This window comes from Hipposideros armiger, unplaced genomic scaffold (assembly GCF_001890085.2).
Source record: "Hipposideros armiger isolate ML-2016 unplaced genomic scaffold, ASM189008v1 scaffold_1096, whole genome shotgun sequence".
Taxonomy (NCBI): domain Eukaryota; kingdom Metazoa; phylum Chordata; class Mammalia; order Chiroptera; family Hipposideridae; genus Hipposideros; species Hipposideros armiger.
In genome coordinates, this window is record NW_017732446.1 from 299056 (window position 1) to 325751 (window position 26696).

The following is a 26696-nucleotide window of genomic DNA, read 5'->3' on the forward strand; positions in this document are numbered from 1 at the left end:
CGCCTTCCCACAAGACTCACTATGTTCTTAAGTGGTTCCCTAGGGATCATGCTTAAAACAGCCTATTCTCCCCAGGCCTCACCACTGTGTCCAGCATTATCAAGCTGCCATGAAAGGTGGACAGAATTTGGGGTCATGCAGCTTTGGGCTCAAACCTCAGCTCTGACACTTCTTAGCTGTGTGACCTAGAGCAAACCTCTTAGCTTCCCTGAGCCCGTTTCCTAGTGTTTAAAGTGAGGCTCATCATACATACCTTGTAGGGTTCTTGTCAAGAGAAAATAATGTTTGGAAAAAGTGCTCTGTAATCTGTACAGTCCAATGTGATTGTCTCAAGTGCCCTCATTAACCATTCTCCCTTTGATGGCTCTGTTCCTCTAAGTATCTGCTCCACTTAAATGTATGATACTGTGATTTGCTTTTAAATTGTTCTTTTGTTATTTTAATTCTCTCTCCTATAAAATGTGTTCCTCAAAGATGAGTTCTGCATGCCCTATCATTTCTCTGTTCCTTCAGAGCCAAGCAGCCGACTCTCCAGTGTCAAAATAGGCAGTGTTAAAATGCGGGAAAGGTGTTGTATGGCGACAGGGCTCAGTATAAAATGCACACTTGTAAATACCCCCTGAATCTACAAACTGATCCTTCCTGTGAAAGAAAAAACACAGGCCCCAAATGTTGTCACTTAGGCTAAAAGCCCATGATACAAAACCTAGATTTAATAACTGATCTAATTAAAGTTTCAATCTCTCACAGAAACATAAACCAGTATGGAATTTTCTGTTCAAATACCAGTAAGGTAATCTGTCACAGGGTCCTCTCCATCCCCCATAGGAAAAAAAGGCAATCTGCATGATAAAAACACTACCCATTCTCTTCCTTCAAAGAAAAGGTGTCCAGGGCCCCAAAATATTCCTTTTTTTTTTGTTAATAATTCCCTTGCTCCACCTCTCTCCCTATAAAAATCCTTTTATTTTGTACAGCCTCTCTACTTGTTAAATGGCATGCTGCCTGATTCATGAATGACTTAATTAAAGCCAATTAGATCTTCAAATTTACTAGGATGAAGTTTGTTTTTAACATGTTAAAATCAGTTTCACTCCTTTATACCACAAGCTAACCTATGAACATCCTACACAGAATGAACTGCAAATGAGTATGAGCTATTGCCAACTCTACCAAATAGTTCGTACACATTACTATGCTCTCCATTCTTTACAGAAATAATGTAAACTTGTCCCTTTACTAGCTCCTTCTTAGCTTCATTTTTGGAAAGATTTTGCTTTTTCAAGATAGAAGCAGGCCAATTCACCAAGTCAATTTATTAACATCAAGCTTGCCAAAAGCCAACTTGCCAGTAGACCATTTGACTGAATGGCCAACAAATGGACTGCGAATGAAAAACTGGTTCTATGCAAAGTAACCTCACAGTGTGATCTGATCAATCAATAAATAATGAATAAGGAAAAGCAGAGGAGAGGAGAGGGGACAGGAGGGGTGAGATGGGGAGGGGAGGAGATGAGAGAAGAGGGAAGAGAGTAGGGGAGAGGAGAGAGGGGAAGGGAGGGGAGGGGAGGGAGTGGAGAGGAGAGGAGAAAAGGAAGAAGTGAGATGGAGGAGGAAAGAGGGAGAGAATAATGATAAAGCAAATGGGGAGAAATGTAAACAGTTGTGAGTATGGGCAATGAAGGATACATGTCGTAGCTCCTGCCAATATTCAAATAAAAAGTTAAAAAAATTAATAGAGCTATAGCAAAAGAATATCCTGGGATAAAAATGGGTAAAGCAAAAAGCGTTAAGTCAAAAGAGAGCTGGATCCTGTCCGACTTCTTTGGATGCCTAATACAAAGCCTGGCATTCTCATTACAGGGTGACAAATGAAAAGCATGAGCAAAAAAATATTTCACTGTTAATTGTATGAGTAGAACAAGCAGCTGCCAGCATATTTATCCAAAACTACTTTTCATAAATAGCCTAATCCTCAGATAATTCGTCCCAGATGTTTCCAAACTTTGATATTTATTAGACTTCTTTTCATTAGCGTCTAAACCCTCAGTGATTTCAGGGTTGCTTCCATGAGTTTTGAGTAGAAACTCTTACTTAGAACTTTTCAAACAATATTAACAATAAAATTGCCCTTATCAATTGTAAATCTAATAAGACAGTCTAATGATTTTATGCTTTCAGATGATCAAAATAATTTGTCATGTAGCTGAAGATGGAATATGGGTTGGCTAGAGGTCATATAAACACAATGAAATATAAGACCCAGCGTCCTGAGACTGCTCTCCTTTCTTCTGTCTTCGTTTTCCTACATCTGCGCTTTTCAAGGACCAGGCCCTGTACACACCAACAGGACAAGTTAATGAAAACCAGGAGGCTGGCTCTAAATCTAACCACCACAGCTGCATGGGAATGAGCTCATGGATTATTTCCTTTGGTGCCAGGCTGCTGACTCCTTTCCTTATCTGTTGGTGCCAGGTGTCAGCACGTAAGTCTCTCAGGTGGGAGTGAGAGCACTGAATCATCAGACTAGATTTGGCCTCCAAGTTGGAAATTCCTTCGTATGCAGATTTGACCATGCCCCTCTGCTCAGCAAGGAGACAGACACTTCCGGGAACAATTTGGGTATTTAATGCCTATAGAACCATCTCATAAGGATGGAGGTTTAAAATGTGCTGGCTTTAAACAAAACAAGAGAACCACCTTCAGTTAGGAAATAATAAGAGTATTGAAGAACTCACCAGACACAGACTTCCAAGCACGTCCATAAGCCACGATCACAACGTAGCCCTTTGCACTCAGTAGTCTGTAATAGCTCAGTAAGGATTCAGTGTAGCACTACACTGTAATTACTCTATATTTGGAAGTATTTCCTAATTGATAATAACTTGACTTTCTATAGTATTTGACGAAGCATATAGATCTCATTTACTTATCAAAGCAGATAGATCTCATTCTCTTATTTGATTGTCACACACATTCTGCAGTAATTATCCTCACTATTTAGAGATAAAGAACATGAGACAATGAGGATTCGCCAAGATCACACAACTGTAAATGGCCAAGCTGAGAAATAAAACCCAAATATTGTAGTTCAAAATATCCCAATCCTATGTGGGATTTTTGTTTTGTGGATTTTTTTTTTGCCATAACTATACCACAAGACCTCCACAGTATCTGCAAAAGTGACAGGAGGCAGTGTGGAGTAGAAACATCAGCCAAGTTACCTGCAGAAGGAGAGCAGAGAGCCTTGTCTGAGGCTTCACGTGGCAGTTGAAAGCAGGGGGAAACGGTGAATGCCTCTAGCATGGCTGTCTCCTGCCTATTCCACAGGGGCAGGGGCGGGCTGACACGGTCCCACCACTGCTCACGTCTTCTTGGTTGTGGTCCTCTCCAAGTTCTGCATGATCTGACCCTCTGTTCCTTCCTGCCCTCTTTTCTTATAGGTGTTTCCTGCTGACTCTGCTCTGACCATACTGGCTTCTGAAACACACCCAATGTGTTCCTACCTCGGGGACTTCGCATCTGCTCTTCCTTCTGTCTGGAATACTTCCTCCCAAATCCACATGGCTCGCTCCTCCACTCCTCTCAGGTGCTAACTAAAAAGTCCCCTTCTTTTTGAGGCCTTAGCTGGCCACTCTATCGATTACCATAAACCATTGGTAATTGCCCATATTACACCATCTTCTAACTTACACAAATATCAACTGTGTGTGACAAAACCTAATAAAATGTAACCTGCCTCACAATGTCCCCTTTCCCTCTCACTGCTCAATGTGTTCCCTTGTCCCTCTTCACCATCTGTCCGACTCTGGTCTACTGATTTATTATGTTTCTCCTCCATTAGAAGATAAGCTCCAGGAAGAAAAAGATTTTTATTCTGTGCTGTATTCTCAGAGCCTAGAACAGAATCTCCCACAGAGTAGGTGCTAAATATTTGCTGTAGGAATAAGTTTCACTGGGAGGAGGGGGGGGTGGGGAGGGGAGGCGATGAGACTGGGAAAGTTAGGTACCTAGCGGTAGAGAAACCCAACCAAATGGCATGTGATCCAATGATGTATAGAGTCCTTCCCCTGCTCGACATGGGGTGGACACAAGGAAGGAAGTCAGCGCAGTATAGGGTAGAGGCTCCATACGACAAAACCTCACTAATTAGGACCATCGTACGTCTTTGCAAAATTCTCCTCATGCCTTTGTACAAGATAAGTCTTCATGGAGGAAATAGACAGGTGCCTTCTTTTTGGTGCAGTTGCTTACAGTTAAGAGTCTCCCTGGGGACCAATTCCAGCACTGTGGCAGAGTTTTCAAAGACTACAAGTAAAGGTAAGAGCTGCTAGAACCCTTGGAAATACTTGTCATTGGAGTTTCCAGTGTTCTCGTCTCCACCTTTGGTTGAAAAGATACTATCATCATAAAAACTGTTAGAGCTAATCAGTATAGGCTCCTCCCCTACTAATTCGTCTGCCTGCTAAATTTAAGGTGAAATTAAAATGATTTCAGTAACATTCCCAAGCAAGTCCTTCCCAAAGACTTCTTGAATTTTCTCCTTGGAATCCCATACCAGCCACAGCTCCTAAAACTGCTGAACTAACAGTTTCCAGCTCTACTGCTTAACCACTGTGTGAGTTTGGGCAAATCATACATCCTCTGCAACTGCACTTTCCCATCTTTAAATCTACCTTATAGATTTGTGGAGAGTAACCAGGTTAATAAACATGAAATCACATCATGAAGGATGAAACACAGATGGATCTATATGAAGATGATGCTACTACAGGAACGTGGGCCTAACCTCTACCTACAACTAGCCAAACTAAAAGAGTAGTTAGGTGCTTCCTTCGACTCTAGCAGTAGCAAGATAGGAGAGAGCTTTGCCTGCCCCTTGCCAACTCTCAAGTATCCCTTACTTCTTTCTATCTTCGACGGTGCAAGCTAGCAAGGCCTTCTACCACAGTGCATCAGTAGCTTTGATGGAAAATAACCCAGCCATTGAGTCCCTTTCCTGAAATGAAAGGTTCTTTAGCCTCAAATCTGAAACATGCAAGGACAGGGCATCCTGCATGGAAACGGACCCTTTCTTCTAAACATTTCAAATTCCCCTCTTTGTGTTTCTTGCATAAGCACACACAAAGCTTTCAAGCTTCTTAGCAGGATGCTTCATAGCTTTCAAAGAATATGTAGAATTACCAAGGAAAGTTCCACAAGCATTTTAGAAGCTCCAGGTCCCTATGACCTGTGTGCCCGGTTACTTTTCTAACCATCCCTCAGACCATAACATGAAAGCAAGGTTATCGATGAGTGCTCACATCGATAACTGACATGTCACAATCTCTTCCACTTCTTTTTAATTGAAAAATATCCTGAGGACAAGGAAGAAATCTATGGAAAAATAAGGAAATACCGGTTTGTATTTCTTTATAACAATGCTGCATTATGTTTGAGAGGTCTCATGGCATGGAATGAACAGATTACCATTTTGATAGGATCAATCAGTCAGTCCCTGAGCAGGTGTTGGTTTCTACCTATTCAACGTCAGGCTCTGACTGTGCTAGACAGAGATGAGGCTGACAGGTCCTCCCGTACAGACCTCAGGCTAGTGGATGAACCACATCCACCAACAATCCATCATGTGAGAGCTGAAGTGGTTGGAGCCAGAACAGTGGCTGTGGTGTTGGAAGAGAGGGGAGAGATAGGGGGGGTGGGGGCTGGAATTAACAGAATTTTCTTCATCAAATCCATCAGTTCTTTCCTAAGTGCCATTTTTCCATCTTACTGCCTACATGATAAACAATCCATTGCCTAATTTTTGAAAGAACTTCAGTAATATTTTATGAAAATATAGAATATATAAAACTATGCTGCATTCATCTACACTGGAGTGGTAATTTCTTACAATATCAGAAAGAATGTGAGTTGAAGCCTCAAGAAAACACTTTTCTTATATTCTGTGAAGATCAGTGGCGTAGATGTAGTTGGCTCATCTCTGCATCAAAATATGTTTCATCCAGTTAAGCACTACTTAAAAATAAAACACAGATCTCCTCACTCTCTAATGTCTCATGATGTGAGTATCTGCTCTAATTATCTGCTAATATACACACAGTTCACTACCCAAGCCTACTAAATAAATCTATTTAGGTTGCATTCGAGAATGTGTTTAAGTCATGGGCTGCTGGCCAAAAGGATGTGGTTTACTGCTACTATATCTCAGATATTCTCCTAATAGAGTCCCCGTCGTTTAAACATGGTATGCTTGATATTTTCTTCCCCGCATTATCAGGAAAAGGTCTTCTAATAAAGTAGAGAAATGAACGCTGGAAATGGGCAAGCCTGAGAGGCCTAAAGCACACGCTCTACAAGAAAAGTTGGGAGTGATAAAGCACATTTAGAGAGTTGAATGGTGATTAGTCTTAAGCTTGGCTGTGCACGTGTTCCCAACTCCTGTGAACCACAAATACAATGCTGAATATTTACAAGACATTTGAGATTCTTGTAAAAAAAAATTTTGCTGATGCAAGTGAGTGTGATCATAGTATGAGCAGACCTGCCACTCTGAAAGCATACATTCGGTCTTCTGTTAGCGAAAGACATAGAACACCAAGCAAAGGGAATGCAAACAGACTGCCACCGTGAGCTCTGCTTTTCATCCCATTGCCCTGTGTGTAGCTTCAGACCATGGTTCACAGCCAAACACCTCTGAACTTTCCTGCCAGGAAGGGAAGATTCGCCCTGTTCCTTAGATACAGACATAGATGTATCTCAGACATTTCCTGTTTAATGCATATCTTCATCAGCTCTTTCTTCCTTACCTCCTCCTGCCACCAAATAGTAACAGTGACCACAGCCTCCAACTCCCTCTTGTCACCACCAGACCTCACACAAACATGCCTTCAATCATAAGAAACCTCTTGAGAAACTCTCTTGTTTATTTTATTTTGCTAAGTATTACTGGCATGTAATGCACATCTTTAATGCATTATTTTGTTACTTATTTACATGTACCTGCCCATTGTGATGTGAAAGGAAAATGTAACTCATTCTCAATGCTATCCACTGAACAGTGGATAGTATTATGGCTTACTACATACAAACAGACCCACTAATGAGGTCATCAAGTATTAAATAAGTAGATAGGATTACAAGTAATTTCTATTTTACTGAAATCCTTAGTGACTTGTTAAATAGGTGTATGAAGGGGTTTTAAGGATATTTGACAAATTGGCATTTTCCTGTGGGTTAAGAATGCATTTTTATTTTTCCCACTGAAAATAATGGAATACTGGCTGCTGTTCTCTGAAAATTTGCAAACAAACAAACGTTAAAGAACAGATTCCATTCACAAAAGAGGGGCATCTGTACAATAGCAGTTACCACAATGCACACTGTTTCTTCTACCATTTAAAAGTGTTTCAAGGGGCCGGCCAAGTGGCTCAGTTGGTTAAGAGCTCGCTCAAGAGTGTGAGCTCTGAGCAACAGTGGTTCGAGTCCCACCAGAGCTGAGCTGTCACTGAGCTGCCAACAGGTGGCAGGATGGCTCAGCTAAAATAAATAAATAAATAAATAAGTAAATAAATGAATAAATATTAAAAAATAAAGTAAAAATGTTTTAAGAAAAAGAAGTAACCAAGTACTGTTTTTAAATATACTGTGTTAGTTTGAAAGTCATTAAATGTCTGTGTCAGTTAACTTTGCTCTATTTATTGCTTTTTAAAAAGTAAAAAGCCAATCACTTGTATTTACATTCAGTTGGAAAAATATGAATTATATTAGCTGGGAAAGACTAGTAGATCACTATTTGGGATTCAATGATGTGTTTGTTTGCATTTTGATAGAAAAAATATTTGAAGATGTTATTTCTCTTGTTTCAGTTTTACTTAATAAAAGTGTGTTCACGGTCTCCATTACTTACGTCACCCTTAGCCTCATACCTATAGTCAGAAGATGGACATTCTTCATCTGAATCTTGTATCACTATAACATCTTCATTGGCTTTCTTCATATCGGCAAGTTCCTGCAGAAAAACTGGCATGTTAGATACTTTAAATGGACTTATAGAGTAAAACTACCTGACAAATTTGTATAGCATGTAGTAAACTCAGAAGCAAGCGCATATCCAGTGTCACAATTAATCTGCATAGCAATGTCAGAAAGGCACTGGATTCTACAGATGGGAAACTGAGGGTTACAGAGAAATAATGATTGGCCCAAGACACACAGCTAGTAGATCCGGGGTCAAAGTAGATCCATTTCAAAGTTAAACTCTGAGTTCACTGCTCTTTCCACTGTGCTACTATGAAAAAAAAAATCTTCATCCAAAAAAAGTCCTCTGTGCTTGCAAGATCTCTTTCCAAAATGAACACTAATCTGGAACAAAGATCCTAGAAAAACTGGAATAGATCACAAATAGAGGTCCTTGTGCCATGAGGGGGACTAGGGTGACAGTGCTCTTTCACAGAGAAGGAGTTAGATTTGTGGGATGACCCCCAAGATGGGATGTCTGCCTTCAGATGTGAAAGCTCAGATCCCAGAGAGCTGCCAGAGATGGATAATGAATGGGGCAATAAGATCAAGCAGCTTCCTTCATTTGCTTTTCTCTCTACTACTTTTCTCACCATCTTAAATTTGGACAAATACAAAAAAAATGTTTAAAAATTTTTTGAAAAAAATCTATCACTGCTCTAAAATTGAATGTAAAGCAGTCCCTCACCATTTCTGAATTGTGGGCAGTTGAAGCCCACATTTAAAGGCAGAGAGGAAAAGTACAGTAGGTCTTTTGCCCTCTCTAGATCCTAATAATAACCGTAATTAAGATAACAATAATAATGATGATTGTGATGACTATAATAGCTCACATTTACTGAGTGCTTACCATATATGAGGTGCTGTCTTAATTTCTCTTCACAACAACCTTAAAAGGAGGTACTCTTATCATCATTTATAGAGAAAGAAAGTGAGGCTAAACGAAGTAAATGACTTAAGGAAGGTCCTGCAGCGAGTAGGGAATGTATTTGAACCGAGCTGGTAGAGAAAAGGATTTGAAGCCGGCTGGTAGGGAAGTGATTTGAACCTAGGTGGTCCAGCACAGGCCTCTTGTAAGGTGGTTGGATGTGTTGTATGTCACAATGTCATCACAGTATTAACATGGCCCAAACAGAGCTCTTGATTTAGACCTTTCCCTGCACGCACACGTGCATACACACGCGAGCGCACACACACACACACGCACACACACTGCCCAACCCACACTGTCCCAGCCTTGCTCAGGTCATTAGTGGCACTTCCATTTACTGAGCTGCTCAGGCCTAAAAGATAAGAGATATCCTTGAGTTGCCCTCTCTTCTCCCACCCATTCAGCAACGAATTTGGGTTTTATCTCCAAAATAGAATCCAAATCTGTGTACTTCGATCTCTATTACTATAATCCGAGTCCAAGTCTTATTATCATCTCTCACATGACTCCTCTGGCTTCCATTCTGACCACTCTGCACTTCCTACCCTCACCAGTCATTAGCATCGATTCTCTTTCATCATCTCCATGACACTTGTCTACTGTCTAGTTCGCCTAATGTTTCCCTAGCTCCTAGCACAGTGCCTGGAACACAGTAGGTGGTTATTAAATATGTTACTTAGTGAATCAATTCATTGAGCCTGAATCTATCAGGTGAATTCTAAAGGCTGATTTTTCTTTGTAGAGACAGAATCTGTGAGTCTTACATTAGGAGAGCACTACGTGATCCATGTGGGGTAGGAGGCTGCCTCAAAATGCACCGTGGGACAGGAGACTTCCTTTATCCACCTGCAAAAATGGTCCCTTCTCTTACTATAGCCCAGCAACCAGCCCCTGTATGCCTTTTATATTATACCCAAACCACTTGGAAATGACTGTCCATCTCTTTCAGGTGTGTTCAGATCTCCACTTAGGCGCTCAGCTTCTGAAATGCAAGAGCTGATCTTCCCTCATTCACACATCCTAGCACAACCCTCCACGCACACTGGCTACCTTATGGATGCTGTCCAGCTGCTGCAGGACCAAAGAGGACGTGGCCCTTCAAAGGAAGCCCACATTGCCACAATGGCTGAGAGGCGCACACACAACATACTCACCTGTAGGATCGGAGCCCTGAGGACACAAACGGTCCCCACCATATAAAATCGATCCTCCAGAGGAAGGACTGTGGAAAGTGACATATTGTAGGTTTGCCTGGGGAAGCAGCTTTTCAAAAGTGTCACAGGCCCTATGGAAGATAGAGACACACATGTGACAATCTAATAGAAAAGCAGGCCAGTTACATAAGAAGATGGAAAAGTTACACAACTTTCAAACTTCTGAGCCCTAGATATTTTCCTGCCTTCCTTCTGTTCCAGCCACCCTCCCCATCCTGGTGGCCACTGACACATCAAGTCATTACTGAAAAATAACTGTTGTGAGTTCAGGGTGATTTTCAGTCCTGTGTCCTAACCCTGTCGATGATATTTTAGTCTCCAAAGGAAATTTAGGCCCCTCGCTTATACACACCACACATGTATTAAATGTGTGTGTGTAATTTGTGTGTGTATGTAGTCAAGTAAGATTTTTTTTAAAGTACCTGACTTCTATTTTCCAAGACACACGACAAACATATCAGGCAATTATTGTGTGAATTAATTTATATTGTTTATTTACTCATTCATTCATTCATTCATTTGTTTATGCTTTCAAACAAAAAGCTGAGTTAATTATACTTTTAGTTCATTGCATATTATGAATACAGGTAAAGTCCCTGCTCTTTTTATTTTTTCCTCTCTGTCCCTTCCCCACCCACAAACACTCACGCTCATCTTACATCTTTTATATTCTTGTAAACTATGTAGTCTGGCTTTATGTATATGTGTTTACAATTTACAAAAGTGGCATTATCCTATAGCTCTCATTCTGTGCCTTACTTTTTTTAATGAACAATATGGTTTTAAGATTGAACTGTTGTAGTATGTATATCTAGAGTTAATTGCTTTTAACTATTACCAAGTTTTCCATGTTATGTATTTCTCAAATTGTCCTTGTCCATTTCCCTAATGATGCACTCCTAGGCAATTTCCAAGCCCCTCCTACCACAAACAACACTATGGCTTGCAGAGTACATGTCCCCTTAGACACAGATCTCTCTGAAAGTTTGTCTCTGGGATATTTACACCCAGTGATGGGATTGCTGAGCCATAAGATAGTCAACCTAACTTCAGTTCACTGGTTTATGAGTTAACATTTCTCTCAACACTATTAGTTTTTTCATTTCTCACATCCTCATCAATATCAGGTATTACTCATACTTCGAATTGTTGCCATTCTGATGGGGGCACAGTGCTCTCTCGTTGGTTTTAAAATGTTTCATTCTTTGCTAACTAGTGAGCCTGAGCATCTTTTCACATATTTGTTGGGCTGTTTACCTCTGATTCAAGTCCTAGATGTTTCAATGGCCTCAAATCAGTGTTTATGTTAATTTCTCAGCTTGCAGCTCCTGAAACCTTAAAAACTGTAAAGTTGGACCCATACTCACAGGACACAGACTTGGGTTTTGATTTCCTGTAAATGGCACATTTTTTAACATTCAAATTCCGAGATGGCAACCTTATTGTTCCCCTAGGCCAGTGGAAAGAATTTAACTGATCATTTTAAGTCTCTAGGTTTTATGTGTTGGTCCTTGAATGAGTGTTAGAACTCTTGACTCCAGCCAATGGAAACTATGTATGACTTAAAACCCACCCAGGCCACCAAAAAAATCAGCTTCCTCTTATCACTGTGGTTCTCTACTTTGTCCTTTAATTTCTGGCACCCATGAACTTCCCTTTATTTTAAGCTTGGCTATGCATTAAACGTCTTTTGTTATATTTTAATAGGCATTTCCTTGCTTTTGTAGAAGGAAAAAAAAAATCCTTAACAGCTCAGTCCATCATGTTACCATATGACCCCACCTTGAAAATTTCACTGTTAATTTTTTTTAAGTTTAATTAATATCTGTAACCAAAACCTGTGGTCATCAGGATATCAGAGAGTTTGAGAGTACCGACAATAGAAGGACATTTATATTAGCAGTGAAGGGCTGCATAAGTCATGAACTTTATCTAGATCAAATTAAAAACTGAATTGCTTACCCTCAGCAAGATCTTCTACACTCATAATAAATTTCACATATTCGTAAGTAGGAAAATCACTATGTCTGGCTTGAGCTCTTCTTAAATGACAGCAAAACTCATTATGCTCCCCCACTCAAAGAAAACAGATACAAAACAAGTTTACATTTGTACCTTACCACATTCTTTGGGATTATTTCATATGACTATTGTCTTAGTTGGACTAGATTTTCCAAAAATATTATTTTCTTTCCATGAACATTAGCACTTGCATAGCTATGCTTATCTGTAGAGTGGGTTACCAGCTATAAGATTATTTATGTAACACTAATGCAATTATACAAAAGCTGAAGCAATCAGGGTTCAAGATAAAAAAAGGTTTTTTGGAGAAGAGATTTTTAACACTAGAAATATAATTTGTGAAATAGTATTAAGTCAAATTAATGTATAATCAGCAGCTATATTGGCTCTAATGTCTTTATTTTTGCTACTCCTCTGCGTGATTGTTACCTGTCTCTTAAAATTTAAGAACTTACTATTTGAAAAAAAACAATCTATACCTATGTTTGACACAGGAAATGTGAGAGCAATCTTTCTGAAGATTTCTCTTTTCTCTTCTTCAGGCAGAAGGCTTAGTAATCTTTGACCCACAAGCTCATCCTTGAGAAAGAAAGAGAGAGAGAAAAAATTTTGTTATATGTGCTATTACGGTTCACTTTTTCTATCTCCTTTACCTCCAGTAAACTTATCATCTGCCTGCCTCAGCAATCTTGTGATCATACGTATTGTACCTCTTCAAGTTCCAATTCACATTACCCCATTCTATAACCATCACCTCCTACCTTTTTAGTGCACTCAAGTACGGCATCTCTCCAACAATTATGCGACCCAGTGTGGCCTCCAGTTCATTCCTATCGCATTTTCACCAGGCATTATCTCCTGCAGATTGTTGCATCCCTCCTTACCCAGCTCAGGTTCCAAAGTCAATCATTATAATCAGTCCCATGTGCTTTTTTCTTTCTGACATATTTGCCTGGAAAAATCTCAACTCTGGTTAATTCCAACTCTTCATCTACCTAGTATCTTCACCCAAGCCACTGAATGTGTATGGAGAAAAACCCACAACCATGCTGTGTATTATTTAAAATGGGCACTCAGCTCTGACTAGAAATCATTCTACATTTCCCTAGACAATTCACTCTCCTCTTCAGTGTAACTATTGTATTTCTTGCCTTTTCATCTTTTGTCAAACCTCCAGCACCCTGTTCCTCATAAGCCCACGGCCTCGGCCCATACTGTGGCCTTTCATAAAATCTCTCGAAGGTCCACAAATCCCAAATAAGCAGCAGCTGGCCTCAGCATGCCCTGTACCTCTTGTTAGGCCCACAGCACTGGCGGTACTCATCCTCGGTTCACAGTACTGTCTCTCCCGGCACCTCCAAGTCCAGCAAGGCGGCAGCTACCAATTGCACGTCATTTTGTGGCTCCTACCAGGCGGCCCAGGGCCAAGCACAGGCAGTGGGTGACCTGGGCCTGCACCAGAGACACTGCCAAGAAGGCCCAGAACCAACAGAACAGGTGGCCAGCTTCAGACCACACCAGAGCACCACCTAATTAGCTCCACAAATGATACACCCAAAGGGTGGACTCACAAGGCACCAGAGCCTCGCTATAGGGAATCCTACTCTATGGGGTCAGCTCCCGCACTATAGCTCATCTGCTGTAGTCATGGTCAGTCCTCACAGTCATTTAGTCTGAGGGTCAATACCACCCATTGACATGCCAACAGCAATCAAGGCTCAACTACAGGAGAGCACACACAACCCACACAAGGCACAGCCCTAGAGCACTGGCCTCAGGTGACCAGGGAGTCTGCATCATTGAGCTCCACAGGATACCTAGTGCATAAGGCCACTCTGCCAAGACTGGAGGATATAGCCGATTTACCCAATACATAGAAACAAACAGAGGGTGGGGGCCAAAATGAAAAAAACAAGCATGACCCAAACGGAAGATCAGGACAAAGCTCCGGAAAAAGAGCTAAACAAAACGGAGGCAAGCCATCTACCAGGTACCGTTAAAAACACTGGTTATAAGGATGTTCAATTAACTTAGGGGAAGAGTAGATGTAATTAGTAAGAACTTACATAAAGAGATAGAAGCTATAAAAAACGACCAGTCAGAAATGAAGAATACAATAACCGAAATGAAGAATATGTTAGAGGGACTCAACAGTATATTAGATGAAGCAGAAAATTGAATCAGTGATTTGGAAGACAAGGTAGTAGAGAACACCCAATCAAAACAGCAAAAAGATCATAAAAATTCAGATAGTTTAAGGGACCTCTGGGACAACTTCAAGTGTAACAATATTCACACCATAGGGGTACCAGAAGGAAAAGAGAGAGAGCAAAAGATTAAAAATATATCTGAAGAAATAATGACAGAAAACTTCCCTAACCTGGTGAAGGAAATAGATATAAAAGTCCAAGAAGCACAGAGGGTCCCAAACAAGATGAACCCTAAGAGGCCCACGCCAAGACACATCATAATTAAAATGCCAAAGGTTAAAGACAAACAGAGAATCTTCAAATCAACAAGAGAAAAGCAGTTAGTTAAATACAAGGGAACCCCAATAAGACTGTCAGCTGATTTCTCAACAGAAACTTTGCAGGCCAGAAGGAATTGGCAGGACATATTCAAAGTGACATAAAGCAAGGACCTGCAAGCAAGATTACTCCACCCAGCAAGGCTATCATTTAGAATCAAAAGAGAAATAAAGAGCTTTTCAGACAAGAAAAAGCTAAAGGAGTTCATCATCACCAAACCAGTATTACAGGAAATGTTAAAGGAACTTCTTTAAGAAGGAAAAAAAAGATAAAAATACAAATAATAAAATGTCAATAACTACATACCTATCAATAATTATTTTAAATGTAAATGGATTAAATGCTCCAATCAAAAGACACAGGGTGGCTGAGTGGATAAAAAAAGAAGACCCTTACATATGCTGCTAACAAGAGACCTACTTCAGATGGAAAGACACACACAGACTGAAGGTAAAGGGATGGAAAAAGATAACGCATGCAAATGAAAATGAAAAAAAAAAGCTGGGATATCAATACTTATATCAGACTGAATAGACTTTAAAACAAAGGCTATAACAAGAGACAAACAAGGACATTTCATATACAATAGGAAAGATATGGAAGCAACCTAAGTGTCCATTGATAAGATGATTGGATAAAGAAGATGTGGTACATACTCTTATATACAATGGAATATTACTCAGCCATAAAAAAAGAATGAAATGTTACCATTTGCAACAACACACCTGGACCTAGAGGGTATTATGCTAAGTGAAATAAGTCAGACGGAGACAAATACCATATGATTTTCCTTATATGTGGAATCTAAACAAAATAAACAATCAAAACAGAAACAAACTCTTAGATACAGAGAACAAACTGATGATTGCCCAATGGGAGAGGGGTTGGGGGGCTGGATGAAAAAGGTAAAGAGATTAAAAAGTACAAATTGGTAGTTACAAAACAGTCATGGGGATACAAAGTACAACATAAGGAATATCGTCAATAATACTGCAATAACTTTATGGTGTAAGGTGGGTACTAGACATATCGAGGGACTATTTTGCAAGTTACGATATAAATGTCTAACCATTATACTGTACACCTGAAACTAATATAATATTGAATGTCAACTATAGTTGAAAAACTAAATAAAAAGTAAAACATATGTCAGATGAAGTTATTCTTCTGCTCAACATTTTCCACTGGCTACTGAACTCATTCAGAGTAAAAGCCAAAGTACTTACAATGGCCTGTATGTTGTGGTTCCTTGCTGCCTATTGACCTTAGCCCCTCCCACTCTCCCTCTTGCATTCGAGGTACACTGAACTCCTTGCTCATATCCCAAGACACCAAGCAAACAATCATCATGGAGCCCTTGAATTTGCTCTTCATTCAACGTGCAGTACTCTTTTCCAGATATTTGCAATGACTTTATCCCTTAATTCATCCAAGTCTCTATTCGAAAGTATTTCAAACAGCACCAATTCCCTCGCATTCTCTCTGCCATTTTTTTTCATAGCACTTATCACTACCTGACATTATAGTCCCATGTATATGTTTACCTGTTTATTATCTGTCTCCCTCAGTAAAATTTAAATTGCATTAGAACAGAGATCTTGTCTGTCTTATTCACTGCTACATCCTCAATACCTAGAACACAGCTTGGCACAAGTGAGCACTCAATAAATATTAGTTGAATGAATTAATAGTGCTGTATTATATAGATAAAATATGGTGACTCATGGATAAATAGAATATCAGATATTAAGTTATGAGGTTTTTTTTATTAAAGATATTTATTGGGGAATTGGGAGGATGGGAACAGTGCTGGGGAATTGGGGGAAGGGGAACAGACAAGTTGCTATAGTTTTGTTCTTCAGTCTAGTTGTGGAGGACGTTGCTTCACTGGCCCAAGTTGGCACCATCATTGCGCTCTTCCCAGGCGAGGCACATCAGTCGCCGGCTTCTGGACGGCCGCTCACTGCGGCTGCTGGCCACTCACGCTGGCTGCTGGCTACATACGGTAGCCCATGGCAACCCACTGCCACAGGGGCTGCAGCCTACGCCGTCGCCGGCGACTCACGGCAGCCCAGCTCCAGGTTGAGCTGTTGTTCAGCATCTTAGCTGTGGAGGGCAGTGTCACTGGCCCTCATATGTGGGATCCGAACCGGGGCCCTCTGGCGTCCCAAGCCAGTTCTTAATCATCGTGCCACTCACCCGGCCCAAGTTATGTGTTTTTAATGTGACAGGAACAAAGCAGTAAACAAAGTATTCTTTGTAGCCAAACAGCCGCCTTGGGTGATGAACCACAAATCCACGTGATTTTTAAACTGATGACTGTTAATAATCTACAGTCAAAATTCAAAAATATATTTTTATGGTTCACTTGTAGAAGCCACCTTATGAGTTGGCCAATGTTCAAATTAGCAGATGGATCCTGCCTCAGTTAAAAAAAAAAAAAAAAAAAAAAAAAAAAAAAAACTGGAGCTGGGCTGCCGTGAGTCGCCGGCGACGGTGTAGGCTGCAGCCCCTGTGGCAGTGGGTTGCCATGGGCTACTGTATGTGGCCAGCAGCCGGCCGAGAGCGGCCGTCCAGAGGCCGGCGGCTGGTCTGCCTCGCCCGGGAAGAGCGCAATGATGGTGCCAACTTGGGCCAGTGAAGCAACGTCCTCCACGGCTAGACTGAGGAACAAAACGACGGCAGCTTCTCTGTTCCCCTTCCCCCAATTCCCCAATAAAAATCTTAAAAAAAAAAGCTTGGCTTGATTCAGGGCAAAAATATTACCTTGATTTAGCAAACAAAACATTATGAAATTAACAGGCAATAAATCTTGACAATGGAAGTCACACAGTGAGAAATTGACTTCCCCCCAAAAATATAGATATTTTTCATTAAGCAACTTTTTCAATAAAAATGCTTTTATTGGTTTAGTTATAAAATAAACTTTAGGTACCAAACTAAGTTATCTCTGATCAGTAGAGACCACTCATTCATTCATCTAACACACAATTAAGAACTGTTCCATGCCAGACATGTGTTAGGCACATTCACACAAACTAGTTCGCTTAGTACTCTGTGAGAGGAACAATTATCCCCTATTTCATTCACAAGGAAATTAAGGCTTGTCCAGTTGTTGAGAGGTCACAAATTCAGAGATGAGATTCACACCCAGCTCCATCCGACTTCATGTCCATAATGTTCCTTTCACTATGCCATCGCTACCTCGAGTCCAATTTGCACCAGAAGTGGCCAGTTTGCTGCTGGGCCAATTTCTGCATTTTGGACATTCTACTTAAAGTAATTCATTAATTTCTTTTATTGAGTACTTATGAAGGTTCAAAAAGATGAATCTGATATGAATTCTAATGTCCATGAACACATAGCTCAGTAGGGCGGAAGAGACATACACAAACAATTATGTGATGCAAAGCATAAAATAATACCATAATAAGAGGCACAAAGTGCTATGGCTCACCAGTTCTCTCATTAGTAGAAGAATGTGATAGCATTGTCACTTAAAACAATTTAAAGTGAGTAGTCTTCTGATAGTGTACATTCCTTTAGATGGAAATAGTGGCAAGTGGTTTCTTATTAATTAACTATTGATACATTTTTTTAAGGGAGGTAACAGTGACAATGAATGACTTATAATTGACCACCAACTAAAAACAGTGGACATGTCGATCATTCCAGTGACCCTGCTCCGTAGTTTGATAAAGGGTAGAGACCTGAAAGCATTATCATTCTGGTATTCACTAGAACAAAATTTAATCTGTAATGTAGCATATTCATACACTCTTTCTTTAATATAGATTTAATAAGACTATTCCTCTTCCGTGATATGAGTACTTTAAAGTCCAACTCAATGAATATCTCTAATGTTTGTATTTTATTCAGCTGTTTTGGTATCCTACAAATATAAGCTGAATTTGAAAATGTAAACTGTTTTTCTAAAAAGAAAAAGGAAGAGAATGAGAAATAAAGAGATGGATGACAGTATCTGTAAATAAAGAGAAAAGAGTGGAAAAGCTCTCTGGGTTCCTAAGTGGGCCATGCAACATGCCGGCCGGAACAGCATAACCAGTGGCATAAGCTTCGAATCCTCTTCTAACTTAACTGAAGGATAATTTAACACGCCTTTTATTAATGTACATTTCCAAACTTGAGTGCTATTGGTCTCTGGGTCAGGGCTTGTCAATTCTTTTTTTTTTGGCTGAGCCATCCTGCCACCTGTTGGCAGCTCAGCTCAGGCTGGGACTTGAACCGCTGTTGCTCAGAACTCACACTCTTAAGCAAGCTCTTAACCAACCGAGCCACTCGGCTGGCCTTGTAAATTCTTGAAACAACTTTGTGCAGTGATACAGAAGGCAGCAATCCAGGTATGACAGATTTCAGTACTGATTGCAGCGGTAGATGTACACTACACAGCCCCTCCACACACATGCATGAGTGGACTATGAAGGTATGTAGTACTTTTATTATGGGCAAGACCCCAATTCTTTTTTTTTCTTTTTTAAATTGGGGAGCAGTGTGTTTTTCCCAGGACCCATCAGCTCCAAGTCAAATAGTTGTTTCAGTCTAGTTGTGGAGGGCATGGGGATCGAACCAGCAACTTGGTGTTATGAGCACTGCACTCTAACCAACTGAGCTAACCAGCCAACCCCTGTAGTACTTTTATATTTAAGTGATATCGTTGTTAAGTGTGCAGCCTAAAGGTTCAGAAAAATTTTTAGGAAATCATATATTCTAAGTCAATGACACAATGAAGGTAGAAAAAGCTTTCCTGAGAAGGGCATAGTAACACCAAAGGGCTTAGGATGAGTGACCATTGGACACCAGAGACCCTGATTACAACTCATGTGTAGGTGTCTCCAGCAGTACTTACAAATTGCTGAACTATGCGATCATTTCTGTATGTTTTCCTAAATGAGATTATAATTTGTTAGTCAATAGAAAGAAACAAAAAGCAAATCAGACCTCGAAATGGATGCCATAAGCCAGCATGAACAAATCATGACATTTACTATTTAATCAGTTATGTGATGGACTCTAAAGAAATGGACAAAATCAAACCTATCCAACCCAGTGAAAGCTGCCTTGAAAAGCAGTCACCTCAGGGACCCATCCACTGATTCTAAGGAAACTGCCATTTCAAAAAGCACATTTTTATTTGGAGATTGCCTCAGGGGCAATTTACAAACCACGCGCACACGCGCGCACACACACACACACACACACACACACACACACACACACAGAGTGTTTCATTACCTCGCATCAGAGTTTGTTTTTATAGATTTAAAACTGAAATCAATGAAGATGACAACAGAACAAGTGCACATTTTGACAACACCAAGAATGTCTTGATGAGTTATATGTTCCTGAAAACAAATAATGAACCTTTAAACAACAAACAATGAACCTTTAAACAACAAACTGAATGATACTTTCCCCCAAATCTGGAAGAACTTACTGGTAAATAGCCAAGGATAGATGAGACGTTTTCAGTCACAAACATGATCACTCCATCTGTGCTCAGTATTAGCAAAAAGCCATCTAATGACTAATGAAGAGAGAACAATAATGAAATTAAATAGCAAAACAATAATAAAATGATAACTTTATTTCTAAATGTATAAATAATTAGAATAGCACACTGAAAATGTATTGTGGTCCTTAAATATCAAAAAAGCAGGTTCAGACTTAATTAAAATTCCATTATTCTGCCTCCTACACAGAATCTACTTAACCTTAAGCAGGAGATGTTTATCAAATGATGTGTCACTTAGACAAACACATTTCAATGTACACCCAATTAACACAAACTCTCCAGCACAAGCTAGGAAGATTCATTTCCACGTCTAGGTTGTTTCACATTTAATTCAAAATTAATTTCAAAACATTAAGAATATTTTGGAGGGCATTTTCATTTGTGGTTAGTTTAGTCATCTACTTATAAATATAAGAAAAAGTGACATTGCCATCACTTTCCCGCTATATAATGGATTAGATATCCAGACAAATGCCTCCTGGTAGAAAATACCTAACATGATGAATAAAATATATGAAAACTTACATTCAAAACAAGACTGAGCTATGGCAAAGTAAGGGAAGCAATCTGATATCAGAAATGACTAGAACATGGGAATGAGGAGGTAAAAGGATATTGGAGCCTGCATTTGCCTTGGGAATACTGCCAACACTGATAGCACAGAGCATGTGGGATAGAAAGCAAAGCCAGGGGCTGCACAAGGTGGGAGGTGAAGTCAGAGACTCCTGCATGAAACCAGGCCTCCCAAATGGTAACACTGCCAGCAGGCACAATAGAAAGATCTCATCCTGCAAAGAGAGACAGGGAATGTGCCTGACTGCCTCAGCCTCCGCTCTGGCTAAAGAAGGAAAAGAAAATCTAGTCTCATCTGGTAATTGCTAAAAAGAAGCCCACACTCACACAGATTTGGAGCTGGAATTCACAAACTACCTTTGTAGCCCTCAACACCTATTATTTTTTCTTCCGTTTTCTATTTTTTAGTTTATTATTTAGTTTCAAGTGGCCCTGATGGCAGATATCTAGTAAAAAGAAATTGAAATCAGCTCTAGAGAATTATTTTAAAACCAGGGCTCAAAGAACTCATGCAGATTAAGTTCTAAAAACATGAGCTTATAATAAAATATTAATAAACACAGAAAAAAAATGAAACTGTGAATGAGAGGCAGTGTAAGTACTAAAATGCAAAATCAGATCCCAAAAAAGCAGATACTGGAATTATCCAAGATAGAATGTAAGATAAGTATGCTTAATATGCTTAAATAAATAACACAGGGTATTGAAAATATGATGAAGGAACAAGAGACTCAAACTGACAAGGCATATGTAAAAATAATCAAACAAAATGTCTAGAAATGATAATATCATCAAAAATAAAAACTCAATGTATAGGTTAAATAAATAGCATGTCGGAACATAGCTGGAAAGACAATGTTTTTAAAAAATTGAGAAACTGTGTGTTTTGCCAGGACCCATCAGCTCCAAGTCAAGTACTTGTTTCAATCTAGTTGTGGAGGGCGCAGCTCAGTGGCCCACGTGGGGATCGAACTGGCAACCTTAGTGTTATGAGCACTGCACTCTAACCAACTGAGCTAACCGGCTGCCCCAGAAAAAGAATTTTTGAACTGGAAGATAGAGCTCAATAAATGACTCAGACTGCAACACAAAGAGACACTGGAATGAAAAATAAGAGAAATTAAATGACATGGAGAAGAGAGTGAGAAAGTGCACTAGATATTTTACACATGTTCAGTTTATTTATTCTTCCAATGACTTAGTGGAATAAAGAATTTTTTACCCATTTTACAGAGAAAGAAATCAAGGTTCAGAGAAAGGTAATGCTCTCAAAGACACACAGCAAGAAAATGACACAGACACGGCCTTTGAACTTAGTGAAACTGACCAGTTCCCTTGGAGACAGAAACCATAAATATCTCATGTCCTTAAGGGAAAAAATAAGACTTGAAGGTTTATTCTTTAGACTCTAACAGTCTATGTTGAATGAGTCTACCAGATAATTACTTAACTTGTTGCAAACCTATACACAGATTTGTTCATATTTGTTGTTAGTCAAGATCAGTGGTTTTCAAAACTCATTTGGCATAAGAAACATCTGGGAAGTGTGTTAGAAACGTAGGCTCCTGGTCCTACCAGGATTAAGATTCTGATTCAGTTTAAGTGGGTCCCAGGAGTCTATTTCTACCAAGCTCGCTAGGTAATTCTGATATGCATAGTCTCCTAGCCACGCTTTGAAAAACACTATTCTTTATCTTCTATTGCACATATTCTACATATGAAGTAATCAAAGAAGAAATCCACACTTACTTGTAGTGCCATACTTTGGAAGTCTTCAAAGCTATAACAGTCAGATTTCTTTCGAGACTTTCCTTGATTGGCTTCGTGGTTTTAGAAAACGGAAGAAAAAATAGAGAATTGTCACATTAATGATTAGCTATACATATTAGATTTTTTCAAAGTTTTAATTAATTTTATAGAAAAGGCTCTCATGAGAAAATGCTGAGTAGTAATGAAGGATCTGATGTAGACTAACAGTTTATAAATTATCATAAACAGAAGTGTTCAGCAATTGAAAAGGACCTTGAAGATCATCCAGCTCAATTTCTACTATACACATTATTACCTCGCCAACAATATATTGATTTTTTTACTTACTTTTCATTCCTTTTCTTTATTTCTTTAAGTCTTCTAAATTTTACCAAATGCAGTACTCATAATATGCCAGATGAGATACAGGCAGCGGCAAGGGCTTTAGGTGTATCCAGACACTTAAAATCTCCTCTACCCCTGGCTAACAAAAGGGATCCCTTGATTTAGTTCATCTAATAGTTAAGCTTTTAGCAAGGGCCCTTCACTAGAAAATCTCTAAGCCCCATCTTGTATCTCTTCAAAGCTGCTGACACTCTTCAGTCCCTCATCCATCCTTCTCCATTCTTCAAGGTGCTCTGGTTTTTCCAATGAGCAGTGTTTCTGCTCCTGTGCTCACCCAGAGCCTTTGCTGTCAAAGTCAGGCCCCTCTCCAATCCTACTTACTCCATTAACCTCACTAATTCAGGGACTTCACTAGCACAGCCCTCCAATCTCCGGTTATTGTAATACATGTCAAGAAACGCTAGTTCCTCCTCACAGAAAATTTAGAGACCCATGGTATACGGTTTTGATCCCTATGAAAAAATGCGAAATTCCCTGACAAGGATAATTCTGATAGCAGCACTTGCTTCCTTGTTGGGTGTGAGTCTCACATCCTTTCCTATGAGTAGATTTGGAGAAGAAGGAGGCCAAGCATGAGTAGAAGAGTTCCAGAACCCTCACAAAGGAGGGAATGAAAAGAGGGTATGTAACTGCGTGAGAAGTAGAAATAATATGAAAAATAAACCTCGCCAATTGCACAACTGCCTCAAGATCAGTGCTCCTGACCACTGTCCCAGCCTGAAAATTCAGTTCTGGTCACAGTTCATCAAACTCAGGAAACAACCCATGATACTCTCCCATAGTGAATTCTGGAGTTATTTCCCCATTGACTTTCAGCTCTATCTAGTGACTTTCATCTCCTATACTCCTTCCTAAGAAATAAAAAAAGACAGAAGAGAGCCCATATATTTCCAAGAAAAAAACAACAACTGTATTTTATCAATCAATCATGAAGGGCTTTTCTACCTTACTATCACCCAAGACCTTGTTTTGTTTCTAGGATGGGTATCATATCCAATTCTTTAAAACCTGAATGCCCAGCATAGTACTTAACTCACAATAGGGACTCCATACATCCTGTTAAATGGAACCTTATTCATTCATTTATTTAACTAATATTTACTGAGCTCCTACTATGTATCTTACTCTTTTAGAGGATCAGGATACAGTGTGAACAAGATAAATAAGGTGACTGTCTTTTGTATCTTTTAAACTGGTTAGGAAGGAGACAGATAATCAACACATAGACAATGGAACCGATAATTTCATACATCTTTAAGTACAATAATTTAGACTGAGGAGCCAGGAAAGCCTTACTGAGAAGGCAACATCTGAGCCAAGGTCTGAATGACAGGAAGACGGCCATGTGAAGGCCTGGAATCAAAGCATCTCAGGCAGAGGAAACAGTAAATACAAAGTGAGCGCCAGGAAAGAATTTGGTCTATTTAAATAACAGACAGGAGGCCAAAGGGCTACAGTAGGGTGAGCAAGGAATAGAATAGTAGGAAATGAAGTCTGAGAGATAGGCAGGGCCAGATCACATAGGGTATATGATAAGGAGAAGTCTTTTAAGCAGGAAAGTGACATATGCTGTTAAAAGATTACCATGGCTGTTTGCAGAAAATGCATCAAATTGGGGAACAAGGGTAGAAGCAGAGAGTCTAGCTAGTAAGCGTCTTCAAAAGTAACAGGTGACGGTAGACTGGATGAGGTGGGTACACCCAGGATATGGAAATGGGGAGAAGTGAATGGATTTGAGATATATTTTAGAGGTAAAGCCAAAAGGATTTGTTGATGGATCAGGTGACGGGGTGAGAGAAATGGAGGACAAAAGAATGACTTCTACATTTTTAGCTACAGTGGCTAGAAGAATGATTGGTAGTATGAGTAACAGAAATGGGGAGACTGAGGTGGAGGTGTGAGAGCCAATCGCATGCAGAAGAATCAAGAGTTCCTTTGGGCCATGTTAACTTTCCTGTTAGATATCCAAGCGAAGAAGTTACACAAGAAACTCTCTTACTGGATTAATAATGAGTATGGTTCTCATCTATGGAACTCAGGTAGGACGCCAGAGCTAGAGATAGATTTAAGAAGCGAGGGTCACTGACGTCCAGGTAGCACTTCAAATTAAGGGACTGGGTGAGGTTGCCTGGGAAATTAAGTTAGATTCAGAAGAGAAAAGGTCTAAGAACTGAGCCCTGGGGCACGCCAATGTTTAGAAGTCAAAAAGGAAAGTAGGGGATGAGGACAGGGGTGGAGGGGAGGAAGGGGGGGAGGGGAGAGAGAAAGAGAGAGAGAGAGAGTGAACAATGAGCTAGGAGGGAAACCAGGTGAGTATTTTATTCTGGAAGCCAAAGATAAAAGTGCTTCAAAAAGGAGGGAGTGGTCACCTGTCCAATATTTTTGAGAAGTCGAGAAAGATGAGGACATTTAAGGGACCCAAGAATTCAGCAATATAGAGGTCACTGTTATTCCTGATGAAAGTAGTTGTATTGGAGTGGTAATTTGCTCCAGCCTCAGTGAACTGGGTTGAGGAACGAACGGGGCATGAGGAAGTGAAGACATGGTCTCTGTAGTCATTTCAATAACATTTTCTGTAAAGGGGGTACAGAAATAGGGCACAGAAGTATCATGGGGATAAGAAATATTTTTTTAAGGTAAGATTTTTGCAGCATGCTCATATGCTTATGGGCATAGCCTGCTTAGGTGTTTTGAGTTAAACATACTTAAACATTATAAGTACTATTTTACACCCTCGGTGCCATGTTTCCCTTCCAGTGCCTAAGATATAGAAATTTGCATTATTATTGCCCAGTATACTCCTATTAATTCTCATTTCTTTGTCCCACTTTTGCATGAACCTCCATAATATTTTCAGCGTCAACCATAAACAAACTTATGGATGGAGAGAAATGAAATATATGTGTGTATTAGAAGGTGCTTCAAGAGATCCCATTAATCCCTCCCCAAAATGTTTGAGGTAAAGGAAGAGACCCAGCTGTCCAACTCACAGCTAATTTTCAATATGGCTAATCAAAATGCTTAAGGATAAGTTGAGATGTTCAGGCCAAACCTTTTTTCTTCTGTGAAAGAGCACAGGTTCTCCACAAGTTTTTAGCTTCATCGTCTGTCACAGAAAAGCCATAAGCTTGCATCAAGGCATACATTTCTGTGAAGAAGGTATTAACGAACTTCTTCTTTTCTGTCTCAGCCATGTGAGAAACATTTCTAATCGACAAAAATAATCAGGGTTATTAATGGTAAGGGTAGGTCTGGAAATTCAGAGAGTAGGACAATGGATAGGGATAAATGAAGAAAGAGAGAGGGAGATGTTAATGTCAACATTTGAACAAAAGTCCAGTCCCTTGATCACTCATAGGATAACAATAACTGTCAATATTAAAACAAGGAAATGAAAGCCAATCTCATCTTCCTTAGACTGTGAGGTCCTTGAGGATAGAGACCAGATCTGTCTTTATGTCTCCCATCGCAAAGCCCACCAATGTCTAGCACGGTGGCCTAAGAATTATATAAAATAAATTCAGTCCAGATTAATTTCAATTTAATGATAGGTCTTTGTTCTACCATATGGTCTTACCTGCTTTTACACGAGTACTTCTGATTAAAGAAAATTCTTTCTAAATGATCTATAATTACTCAAGAGGCTCTCTCAAAGTCATTGCTCCTCAGAGAGAAGGCTGAGCAATAAAATGCTAATTGAGATCTCTTTTTTTTACCTTTAAAAA

General features: G+C 39.7%; 1 protein-coding gene across 1 annotated transcript in view; it reads right to left on the reverse strand.

Moving 5' to 3' along the window:
• Positions 1 to 26696, reverse strand: part of PASD1 (PAS domain containing repressor 1) — a 79875-nt gene that overhangs the window by 18054 nt on the left and 35125 nt on the right. The window contains exons 3-9 of the mRNA XM_019632178.1: positions 26024 to 26178; positions 22567 to 22637; positions 20167 to 20256; positions 12663 to 12762; positions 12124 to 12237; positions 10102 to 10232; positions 7926 to 8008 (exon numbers count right to left, since the gene is read on the reverse strand). Of these exons, the coding sequence (XP_019487723.1) occupies positions 7926 to 8008; positions 10102 to 10232; positions 12124 to 12237; positions 12663 to 12762; positions 20167 to 20256; positions 22567 to 22637; positions 26024 to 26178 (744 nt within the window). The remainder of the gene's footprint in view (positions 1 to 7925; positions 8009 to 10101; positions 10233 to 12123; positions 12238 to 12662; positions 12763 to 20166; positions 20257 to 22566; positions 22638 to 26023; positions 26179 to 26696) is intronic.